This window comes from Oryctolagus cuniculus, chromosome 20 (genome assembly GCF_051225735.1).
Source record: "Oryctolagus cuniculus isolate XC-2025 breed Fujian yellow rabbit chromosome 20, ASM5122573v1, whole genome shotgun sequence".
Taxonomy (NCBI): Eukaryota; Metazoa; Chordata; class Mammalia; order Lagomorpha; family Leporidae; genus Oryctolagus; species Oryctolagus cuniculus.
The window spans coordinates 48399377-48410712 of NC_142886.1; the positions used below are offsets into that span (position 1 = coordinate 48399377).

At 66.2% G+C, this 11336-nt stretch overlaps 1 protein-coding gene across 7 annotated transcripts in view; it reads left to right on the top strand.

The window, feature by feature from the left end:
• Positions 1-10070, top strand: part of EVL (Enah/Vasp-like) — a 140089-nt gene extending 130019 nt beyond the window's left edge. For 6 of the 7 annotated variants that reach the window (XM_070065397.2, XM_070065396.2, XM_051830858.3 and 3 more), the window contains 7 exons: positions 240-300; positions 3512-3572; positions 5007-5073; positions 5158-5220; positions 7270-7336; positions 8140-8197; positions 9635-10070. In XM_070065397.2, coding sequence (XP_069921498.1) covers positions 240-300; positions 3512-3572; positions 5007-5073; positions 5158-5220; positions 7270-7336; positions 8140-8197; positions 9635-9672 — 415 coding nt within the window. In that variant the 3' untranslated portion in view covers positions 9673-10070. The remainder of the gene's footprint in view (positions 1-239; positions 301-3511; positions 3573-5006; positions 5074-5157; positions 5221-7269; positions 7337-8139; positions 8198-9634) is intronic. The other variant, XM_051830861.3, reaches the window with a different exon arrangement.
• Positions 10071-11336: the final 1266 nt, after the last annotated feature.

Below are 11336 nucleotides of genomic sequence, written 5' to 3' on the forward strand. Positions count from 1 at the left end.
GGCACACTCTGCTGCAGCCCACTTCCCTGTCCCCCGTGCCAGGCCTGGAGCGTCCTGGAGCGTAGCTGCCGTCCAGCCAAACCCAGAACCCCCGGCACTGTCTTCGCCAATGCCCCCCAAGTCGGGCGAGACACGAGCATCCAGACCCCTCTTCCAGCCCACGCCAGACCGAGGCCTGGACAGTGGGGCTGGCACAGAGGCGGAGAAGGTGACGCGTTTCGTCTTCCTTCCCTGTGTAGGAGAAAAGCAGCCTCGCAGACAGACAGGCCTGTGGACAGAAAGGAGGACGAAAGCCAAACGGTAGGCAGCACCCCGCCACCCCCACCGCCCGCTCCCCCAGCGCCTCGACCAGAGGGCTCTTGGCCAGGTCGGGGCCCGGGGTGGGGGACCGTGCGGACACACCCTGGGGAGGGGCTCCATTGGGACTCACAGGCAGAGCAGAAGGGCCTCTGTGGCCTCCATCCCGGGGCTCCCACTCACCCAGCCCTGCCTCCATCACACCCTGCGCCAGCCTCGGAGCGCGGCCTGGGGAGACGCAAGCCCAGAGGCCGGAGCGCCGCACAGCACTGTGAGGGGAGGCCTGGGCCCTGGCGCCACTCAGCCTGCTCTGGGGGTCGTGTGCACCTGCCCGAGGGAGTCATTTCTGCCTCCCAGAGCTGCAGGGGAGCCCAGAGCCCAGCTCTCATCCTGCAGCCGAGCCCGGCTCACGGAGCCCAGGGCCACCCCACGGCAGCTGGCGGGTTCTCTTCCTGTACGTGAAGCTTCTCCCGTGGACAGAGTCCCACGGCACTGCCAGGTCTGGGCCCAGTACAGACGGCATCAGTGGCAGAACGAGAGAAGAGGCCGGCGCCGCGGCTCACTAGGCTAATCCTCCGCCTAGCAGCGCCGGCACACCGGGTTCTAGTCCCGGTCGGGGCGCCGGATTCTGTCCCGGTTGCCCCTCTTCCAGGCCAGCTCTCTGCTGTGGCCCGGGAGTGCAGTGGAGGATGGCCCAAGTGCATGGGCCCTGCACCCCATGGGAGACCAGGAGAAGCACCTGGCTCCTGCCATCGGATCAGTGCCATTGGAGGGTGAACCAACGGCAAAGGAAGACCTTTCTCTCTGTCTCTCTCTCTCACTGTCCACTCTGCCTGTCAAAAATAAAAATAATAAAAAAAAAAAAAAAAAAAAGGAGAGAAGGAACCCAGCAGCCAGCGGTCAGGGACCAGGGCGCTTCCTGCCTCCGCTTCCCCCTCAGCTGAGGAGGTGCCGGGGTTTCCCGGGCTCCAGCCCACCCCGCTGTTGCTCCATACACCCCGCCCGGGTGACTGGGCCCCAGCCTCAGTGTGCCCCTTCCCCGCCTCGCCCCCACGTCTCCCACACACCTGGCTCCTGGAGCGGGGCCCTGCCCTTCTCGCAGGCGTGCCTGTTCGTGCACACGCTCTCACGCTCTCTCCTGCTGGGTCGTGGGCCAGGGCAGGGCCCCAGACCTCACACACACGTGCGCTTCTGTGGACAGCTGCCAGGGCCTTCCCAGCCCCTGCACTCCAGGAGTGGACCTCTGCAAGAGGGAGCCAATCCAGGACCTTCAGCCCGAGGGCGGAGCGCGCTCCCTCTGTCCTTTGTTAGGAGTGCACCTGTTTGCCTGGGGACCGGCTGCACCGGGCTGCACCGGAGCTGCACCAGGCAGCGCGGGCGCTTTCCTTTCCTTTCAATGCCTTTCCACTCTTCAGCGAGCACAACTGGGCTGACAGGGAGCAGGGAGCAAGCGGGCGTGATTTGAAGGAAGACAGGAGCCCCGGGTGTGGGGTCAGGTGACTCGATGGGCCCTTGGCCCCTCGCTGGCCACGGCTGGTCATGTTACCGCCCCGCACACCCCAGGCCCGACTTCTGCCGGCCCAGGCTGCCCGAGCTGCCGTGCAGGGCACTGGGGTGCGGGGTCCCTTCCCGGCCTCCCTGTCAGGCAGAGGAGATCTGTGTTTCTCTTTGTGAATGTCTGAGGTTGTCCTGGAGAAATGACACCATTGTGACATCAGAAGGAACAACCTCTGGCTTTCAGAGACTGAGCTCACTCTCAGTGGCTCTCGTTCTTACTGGTTTGCTAGGGCCCTGGCCCCACGCACGAGCATTGCTCTCCACTCTCTTCCAAAGGAGGGGGCCTGCAGACCCTCCTCCCAAGACCCTAGCGTGCTGATGGACACACCACACACATGCTTGGGTGGGGCCCGTTCCCAGCAGGGCTCCTGTGGGAGCAAGCGTGGCCTTGGCCTCCCACAGGATTGCCGTGTTAGCACTGAGCCCAGGGTCCTGGGTCTGCAGGTGGCCGCACCTGGACCACATGAGGGACAAGGGCAGTGCAGCCCACGAGTCCCCTGCGTGGTCCCTGGAGGTTGCCTGGCTCTGCATAGCAGTTATTGCTGCTACGTCATAAGTCCATTTTCTTGACCGTGAGACGTCTCCCCAGAATGTGTGCGGTGTGTGATGGCCGTAAGCGGTCCCTGCTGTTGGTTAGCATTGCTGCAGGCTCACCGCACCACAGGGCGGACGCATGACTTCCAGCCTCCGTGGCCTCGCGTGCCGTGGGGTGGGCAGCCAGAGTCCATGGGACACAGGAGCCTCTGCCCTTGGGGGAACTCACAGCGCCCTGGGGAGGCAGACAGTTGACAAAGACCATGACAAGGGCAGAGAGCAGCAGCACCAGCGCCATGCAGTCCCAGGGAGCAGCCTCTCCCACGGCCCTAAGGCCCCGTGGCCACTGGTATCTGCCAGAAGCTCTGTAGGAGGAGCTGGAGTGGGCAGGGCTGGGACAGGAGCAAGTGCAAGACCTGCTGGGCGCAGAAGGGCAGGGAGCTGGCGAGGGGCGGAGGCCCCCAGGGCCCTGCCTGTCCCCAGCAGGCCACCTCCGCAGGCAGCAGGGCCGGGAGGTCAGAGCTAGGTCTCAGGCTCCCGTTGTGGCCACAGTGCTGGTGAGCATGGAGTGAGCTGGGAGAGGCAGGCGTTTGGGACAGATGCCTTGGTGAAACAAGTAGGGGTGCACCTGAGGTCCTCCCCAAGCACGTCCCTAGGACGTCCCTGTGCCTGCTGCTGCCAGGTCTCTGCAGCCAGACCCCTGGTCCTTGAGCAACAGCCCCGCCCCTTAGCCCAGGAGTGGGCCACGCCCCAGGAGGGAGAGGCTGCCACTCAGACTTCAGTGGCCAGGACTGAAGCTGCTCCCGAGCGGCACACGTGCAGGAGTGGATCGCTCCACATGGTGCCGGCGAGAGGTCAGCAGGACACGCGTGTGAAGCATCTGGCCCCCAGGTGACCCGGCCTGGGCAGTGCAATTGAGGGTCCAGGAGGAGCCCCAGGCTGCTCTCCCCGGGGTGGCGTGGGCGCCCCGTGAAGTCACGGTTTTCCTTTTTTAATAATATTCTTTATTGACTCTACTGAGAATGTCCACTGTGAATGTTTGGGAAACTGAGGCTTCTAACTGAGCTTGCGCCCAGCGGGCTCTGGGGCAGACTAATGGGAGAGCCCGACTTTTCCTCTGCAGGAAGATCCTAACACCTCGCCTTCTCCAGGGACACGGGCAGCCAGCCAGCCTCCTAACTCAGGTAAGGGGCGCCCAGCAGAGCCCCGCCCACACGAGGCCCTGGAGTGGGAGGAAGAGGACAAGCTGGCCAGTGTGCGAGCAGAGGGAAGCCAGTTCCTGTGGGTCCCCACCAGGCACCGCCTGACCACGACGATGTCCTGTCTGAGCAAACCAGTGTTCACTTCCTGGGGACCTTGCGTCCCACCAGAGGGAGGGTACTGGCCCTGACAGCTCAGATCCAGGGGCGCGAGGCTGCGTCTAGGGCTCGGAGGAGTGTTTACATGTCAGGGTCCATGTCCCCTGCCAAATGCCAGCCAGGTGATTGGCGCTACCGATCCCACTTGCTCTGCCAGAAGCAGCCCCTCCCCTGCTCTTGTCACCCCCATGAGCTGCACCGCAGGAGACGGAATTGGGGAGGGAGAAGAGGCTTCCTGTGGGAAGACCCAGGGCTGGCTGTTCAGTCATCCGGCAAACCCTTGCTCGGCATCTGGCCTGTGCCAGGCCGGGGCGGCTCTGCCAGCTGCTCACCCCACCTGTCCCTGCGCCCGCAGTGGCTCATCCCACTCCTCCAAGAAGGCACGCCCTAGCTGTCTCCTTGTGGGACTTGCCTGGGGGCCGATTTGCCGAGAGCCACTGGTTCTTGGCCAGTGACCAGAAGCAACGTCCGTGTCTTTATTTGCACAGCAGAGCAGCCCAGAGTGGAGGCTCTGTGGTCGAGCAGGTTGCCCAGGGCCACGGACCTGGGCTGTGGTGTGGACGCAGGGCTCGGGGCTCTGGCTGCAGCTACCATTCAGGCTTCTGCCTCTGCTCACCCCGCAGTCAGTGAATTCAACAGATCTCTGGCAGCAGTGCCAGCACTGTGGCGCAGCAGGTTAAGCCATTTTTCCCCAGGCCGGCATCCCATCACAGCGCCACATCGAGTTCTGGCTCCTCCAGCTCCAATCCAGCCCCTGCTCGTGAGTCCTGGGCAGCAGCGGGAGACGGCTGGGCCCCCGCCACCCACACGGGAGAGAGACGTGGAAGGAGTTCTGGGCTCCCGGCCTCAGCCCCTCAGCCTGGCCCAGCCCCAGCTTTTGAGGGCATCTGGGTAGTGAACCAGTAGATAGAAGATCTGCGTGTGGGCATCTGTCCCTCTTTCCCTGCCACTTTCAAATAAATCCATACAACTCTAAAAAGAAAATGGAAGCTAAGCCAGCTTTGCCGCCAGGACAGGAAAGCGGAGATGCAGTGTGTGGGCAGCCTGGGGGCGTCAGGTGACAGCAGCGCGAATGGGGCTGCAGGGCCCGGCCAGCCCTGGGCAGCTGTCAGGGGAGCCCCAATTCCTGGACACACTAGTGCCCGGCACAGGGGACACAGGGGCTGCCCCGGCTGCAGCGGCCCTGAGGCCAAGGAGCCAGGTCTCGGCGGCCGCCGGGTCCCCCCGGCCCTGAGGTTCTCCATCACCCGTGATTGACAGAGCCTGGCCGGAAGCCCTGGGAGCGGAGCAACTCGGTGGAGAAGCCTGTGTCCTCCCTCCTGTCCAGGTGAGCGGCCCGGGAGGCCGAGTGGCGCGGCCCGGGGGCCTCGCAGGCGCGCCGGTTCACGTGTCTTTCGTTCCGTTGCCGTAGAAGCCCGTCCTTGGCCAAGAGCCCTGAAGCTAAGAGCCCCCTTCAGTCGCAGCCTCACTCTAGGTACCGGACACCCCTCCCGCCTCGCGCCCCCAGGTGCCGGGGCCGCCCTGTCCTCGTCCCGTGACTAACACTCCCCGCCCTGTCTGTCCTGCCGTTTAACAGCTTGCTCGGGAAGGGTGGCCTGTTCCTGCAGAGCTGGGGGGACCGGGTGGTACAGGCCGCTCCTTCCTGTCTGCCCTCTGAGGAGGCCAAGGCCAAGGCCAGGGCCAGGGAGGGTGTGACCTGGCCAAAAAGGCACGCCATGGAGCCGAGACGGAGTCCCAGCTCGGCCCTCATCACGCGTGATGCTGGGCAGGTGCTATCACCCATCCAGTGAGGTGTGTGAGTCCCTGCTGCACAGGGCAGTGGTGGGCACAAAGGCGGGACACTGGGGCCTGCGCGCATCCAGGACGGGCCCACCCCCCGCATGCACACCAGCCACAACTCCCAACCAAAGGCGCATGGGACAACCGGCCAGAACACTGGGAATAGGTTGCCCAAAAAGCCAGACAGCCCCACAATAGGCACAGGCCGACAGTGCCTCACTTGGAGGCTCCTAGAACCCACACCAGGAACCGTTGCCAGCACCACCACGACTCGGAGGAAAACCACTCACGTCACAGGGCGGGCGGCCGCGGAAGCCACGCAGACTTCATCAGTGATAGGCGGAGTAGGAACGGCCATGGGCACAGGAGGTCTGGGCCTCAGGCAGGCTCCGCCGGGGACAGCCCTGGGGAAGGCACAGAGGGTCCCACGGGGACAGGACAGGTCACTTCCAACCCAGGCCCTGACTCTACCCTGGCAAGGTCGAAGGAGGGAGGGCAGGCAGTTCAGGAGGGTGCTGGCCCCAGGGGAGCACTTCTGCCCTGGTGTGCTGGGGGGGCACCCTGGGAGGTGCCAGAGTGGCCCAGGAGCCCAGCAGGGCCGGCAGAGGTGAGGCGGCCAGGGCAGGCCTGCAGCCCTCCTGCTGGTGGGCTTAGGGTACGCAGCAAGAGGACCACTGTGCAGGCCGCTCCCGTGTGGAATGGGGTCTCTCTTGGCTCCAGGACAAATGGCCCCAAAGGGGCAGGTAGTCATGACCCCTCCTAGGGTGAGCCCTGGAGCTGGGACAATTAGCTTCCACAGCAGCTGCTGGGGTGGCCCAGGAGACCAGGGGCCTCCCACGGGACTGTGGCCTGAGAGGCCCCCGCCCAGCCTGGGCCTCCAGCCCATCCAGGTGGGGCATGGGCACGCTCCCTGTTTCCACCCTCACTCCTCTTAGCCACGGACAGCTTAGCGCTCCACGGCACCAGCTGACCCGGGGCCGGCCCTGTCACGCCAGTGTGGCCGCTAGACACCAGCCGCCACCTCCTTACTGGCTTGGGCCACTTCACACCCCTAGAACCAGGCAGGGAGAGAGCAGGCCCGAGTGCCTCAGCACCACGGTCACGCCCACCAAAAGCACGTAGTAAAACCAGGACTGCGCGTGCGGGGGCCGTAAAGCTCGAGTCCGCTCACCCCGGTTCAGAACCTCTCCGAAGGAGCCCAGTCCCGGAAGAGCACACGGATGTTCCCCGAGCACTGTGCACTGGAGCCGGCCCCGGCACGGGACACTGGCTGTGGGGGTGGCAGGGCCTCCAGGCCAGGGGCTCGCTGGGATTTTGCATGGTTTTTACACTAATGTGGCTGGTTTTCCCGGGGCATGGGGGTAGCCGGGAGCAGAGCACAACAGAGGAGCAGGCGACTGAGCCCGTGTCCCTCCGGGGGGGGGGGGGGCGCAGGGAGCTGTGACAGGCCTGACTACTGCCCCTCCACAGCCCAGCTCCTGTGCCGGACCCCAGGGCCTGACCAGACTGGGAAATGTGGGCACAGTGGCCAGGGAGGCACCCCTGGGGTGTAGCCCAGACAGGCGATCCCTTTCCAGTCGCCTAGGAGCGCCCGCAGGTAGAAAGCAAGATGCGCCTGGAAGGCCGGGGCAGGAGGTCTGTCCCCGAGTGCGGGCCTCCGGCACCCCGGTCTTCCTAACAGTCCCAGCCAGGGGCGCCCGCAGGCCCTGCCGCCCACTCTCCCGCACCTGCCCTTCCTCCCCAGGATGAAGCCCGCAGGGAGCGTGAGCGACGTGGCCCTGGATGTCTTAGATCTGGACCGGATGAAACAGGTGAGGGGCCCACCTCTGCCAGGGGCTCCGATCCTGCCGTGGCCAGGACAGAGCGTCCCCCGGCCTGCTCTGGGCCTTCCCCTAGCAGGCAGCCGGTGGGACCACTGGGGACCTGAGGGGTAGGCGCAAGTGCCCACCACCTGAGAACTTTCCCCGCGGGAGGGTCTGGACACGGCACCTGGAGCCAGACCCCCACGGCCTCAACTCTGCCTCTCACCATGGCTCTCTGCCCTTCCCCGTGTATCCGACCCCCACCCTGTGTCTCTGCTCCCCCCACATCCGTGACACTCCCCCCGTGTGTCTGCCCCCTCCACTCTTATCCCTGACCCTACCCTGTGTCCCTGCCACCCCCACATCTGCCCCCCATCTCACCCCTGACACTCACCCCGTGTGTCTGCCCCTTCCACTCTCATCCCTGACCCCCACCCTGTGTCCCTGCCACCCCCACGTCTGCCCCCCATCTCACCCCTGACACACCCCGTGTGTCTGCTCCCCCCACATCCCTGACCCCCACCCTGTGTCCCTGCCACCCCCGTCTGCCCCCCATCTCACCCCTGACACACCCCGTGTGTCTGCTCCCCCCACATCCCTGACCCCACCCTGTGTCCCTGCCACCCCCACATCTGCCCCCCATCTCACCCCTGACACTCCCCCCGTGTGTCTGCTCCCCCCACATCCCTGACCCTCACCCTGTGTCCCTGCCACCCCCCACGTCTGCCCCCCATCTCACCCCTGACACTCCCCCCGTGTGTCTGCTCCCCCCACATCCCTGACCCCACCCTGTGTCCCTGCCACCCCCACAGGAGATCCTGGAGGAGGTCGTGCGCGAGCTGCACAAGGTGAAAGAGGAGATCATTGACGGTGAGTCGCCGCATCGCCGGCCGGCGCAGGGCCGCTGAGGGAGGACAGGGCTCCCAGCACGGGCCGGGCCCGCAGCTTTAAGCCAGGCCTAGGAGAGAAGCCTGCCAGCCTCTGAGTCTGGCTGGGGAGGGTCCCTACGTGGCTCCCAGTGGTGCGAGCGAGCTCCCGTCCTCCCGTCCTGCGGCATCTCCGCTCTGTGTGTCCTGGGGAAGGCCCTCTGCTGCCTCCGGGGACGCAGGGCTCCAGGAGCCACCAACGCCCCCCACCCCAGCTGCTGCCCGGCCCGCCTGGCCCTGGGAACCCCTCCAAAAGGAGCCTGAGGCCCCAGAGGGCAGCTATGGCTCCCACCAGGGCCTCTGAGGGCGCAGGGCGAGACCTGCAGCCGGAGGAGGAGCGGAGCTTGGGGCAGAGCCCGCAGGCAAAGGAGCAGACGCAGCCTGTGCCCACCGCCGTGTGCCGCCCTCACAGGGAGTCTGGCTGGGCGGGGGGTGCCAGAGCCTCAGAGGAGCTGAGCGCTGGCTGGAGACCCAGGGGGAAGAGGGCCCACGCGGGAGCCTGCAGGCTTGGCCTCCTCGCAGCCGGGCCACCCCCTGTCCAGCAGAACACTCGGGTCCTGTTGGTGCAGGTCCCCCAGAGCCGGGCAGACCCGAGGCCCTGACTCTGCTCTAGCACTGGGCGCCCCGAGGGGGGACTCCTGACCCACAGCCGGAGCACACTCAGCCAGCCCGTGTGCCGGGGTGGAGGCTGGGCGGAGGCAGGCCGTGGTGAGAACCAGAGGCCTCGCGGGGGGCCCTGTGGCGGCTTAGGCAGTGCAGCTCAGGGCGTCACTCTCAGTACTCCAGAGGGAGGCCTGAGCTAACTTGGACCAGTGCCGGCTGGAGGGAGGACCCCAGGGGCCTGGTGAGGGTGGGGAGGAGTAGGCGGGGCTAAGAGGGAGACCGGAAGGCCTGGGGTGGGAGGGGGCAGGCGTTCCTCCCTCTCCAGCAGCCTGGAGGAGACAACAGCCAGGCTGAGGGGGAGTGTGGGGGTGGGACACACGGGAGGAGCAAGCAGGCAGGGCTGGTGCACTCAGGAGCCCAGCGGCTGGAGCCGGGTGGGCGGGGCCCCTGCGTCCCCCGGGCAGACCTGCACGCCCACCTGTCCAGACTGCATGGAGACTCTGGGGTCTTGGCGGCACAGAGCAGCTCCACGCTCCGGTTCTGAGGCCTGGCAGCTCACCAGCCGGCTCCTCCTCCCCAGGGAGCACCGGCAGGAGCAGTGACCCACCCCCAAGGTCATACCAAAGCCACCGCACCACTGGCCCCTAGCCTGTGTCCTCTGGGAGCCAGAGTGGGGCAGACGCCAGGCGGGTGCACACCAGGGTCCAGGGGCCCTCGTGGGCGAGACCCAGCCGGTGCTGTACCCCCTGAGCCTCCCCACCCCTGCTCTGTTCACCAGCCATCAGGCAGGAGCTAAGCGGGATCAGCACCACGTGAGGTGGCCGGCAGCACCACACAGAGACGCCGGGACGGCAAGGAGCCCCCGCAGGACCACGCCAGTCTCGGCTGTGACGACCGCCGGTCACCCCGAGGACGCGGGTCAGCTCCTGGACTGCCCGAGACGCCGTCTGACCCGGAGCACCAGGCCCACTCGTCTTTTTTGTACTTTATATTTGCTTATTTAAGTGTGCGTTTCTTTCGGTTTATAGACAAGACGCCCTCGAATCACTGCTTCATTAGACGGTTTCCAAGTTCTCTCCTAGGGGATGCTGGTAGCGTCTCCACACAGCAGAGCTGGCCCAGCACAGCTCTGTCCCCGGCCATCATGGTGTTGAAAGGTCTGTCCACGCACCAGTGTCTGTGTCCACACGGTAATAAACGGCTCACTGTCCACAGCCCTGGCCTCGCCCCTGCTCGCGGTCGCTCTCCCTGGAGGTGCCCCTTTTCAGGGAAGGGCCTGGGACCATGGTGACCAGGACAGGGCACAAGCTGGAGCCCTGGAGGGCGAGTCGAGGCAGCCCAGGCCCCTCCAGCTGCCTGTCTCACGTGCCCTGGGCCCCGAGCGCAGCTCCCTCCCTGCAGGGCCCGAAATTCCACCGGTCCTGACGGAGCAGGCGGGAGCTGCGGCTTAGGAAATGGAGGAGGGTCCCCTCCACCCTGCCTCAGCCTCCCCGCGGCCTGCAGGGAGGACCCCCGGGGCCTGTGGCAGCCAGGCCACGTCCCCACCCAGTGCTGGGACAGCCACCCCAGCCCCCTTCCCCAGCGTAGACAGGCCTTGGGCTCCTTGGCCATTCGCTGTCCCATGTCACCCCCCATGGCCACAGCGTGATGTGCGGAGCCTCAGGCACAGCCACCCTGAGGCTGGGGGGCCCGGGGGAGGGGCTGGGGGGGGGCCGTTCCACCCTCTCCCCCTCCCCTAGCTGGTTACAGGAACAATTTCTGGCCTGGCTCTCTCAACAACCTGAAGGGCAAGAATGTGGCTGTCCGCTGGGCTGAGTGACCCAGCCCAGAGCTGGTGGCTGTTGGAACCCAGGGCCGACTCTCCCCTTCCCCCAGCTCAGAGCTCTCTGCTGCTGCTGCCCCTTCCCAGCCCCCGAATCCTGCAGGCCCAGCTTGGGGGCGGGAGCCAGAGGTGACACTTAGCGGGCTCAGGGGAGCTCTGGAGGGCTCAGTCAGGGCCCTGGGCCTGGCCTGCGGCCGGGGGGGACCTGGACGTGGCCCCTCGTGCTGACTGCAGATAACACCTGTGTGCGAGGAGACGCTCAGAGGTGCAGCAGGGCGGGGCTCTGGGGTTCCCCCAGCCCCTTGGGCAGGCCTCTGTGTGCACAGGGAGGGGCGCCCACACAAGCCCAAAGTCCTCCTGGTTGCAGAGCAAGCCCTGGGGCCCATGTCATCTCGGCAGTTACATCATCAGGGACGCCGGTGCCTGGCTCCACAGGCAGCCACTCCTGGGCCAGCAGAGGCGGCCCCAGCACCCCACCTGTGGGGAGCGGTCCTGGCCCAGCCTTGCACCTCCCCTCGTCCGCCCCTGCTCAGATCCCAGAGGCTGCCTGCTGGCCTCTGGCTGTAGGGCCCAGGCCAGCCAAGCTGCTGGCGAGAAGGCCACCTCTCCGTCTTGGCTGGGCCATCGGCACGCCCCCAGCTCACAGCCAGCGATCTGA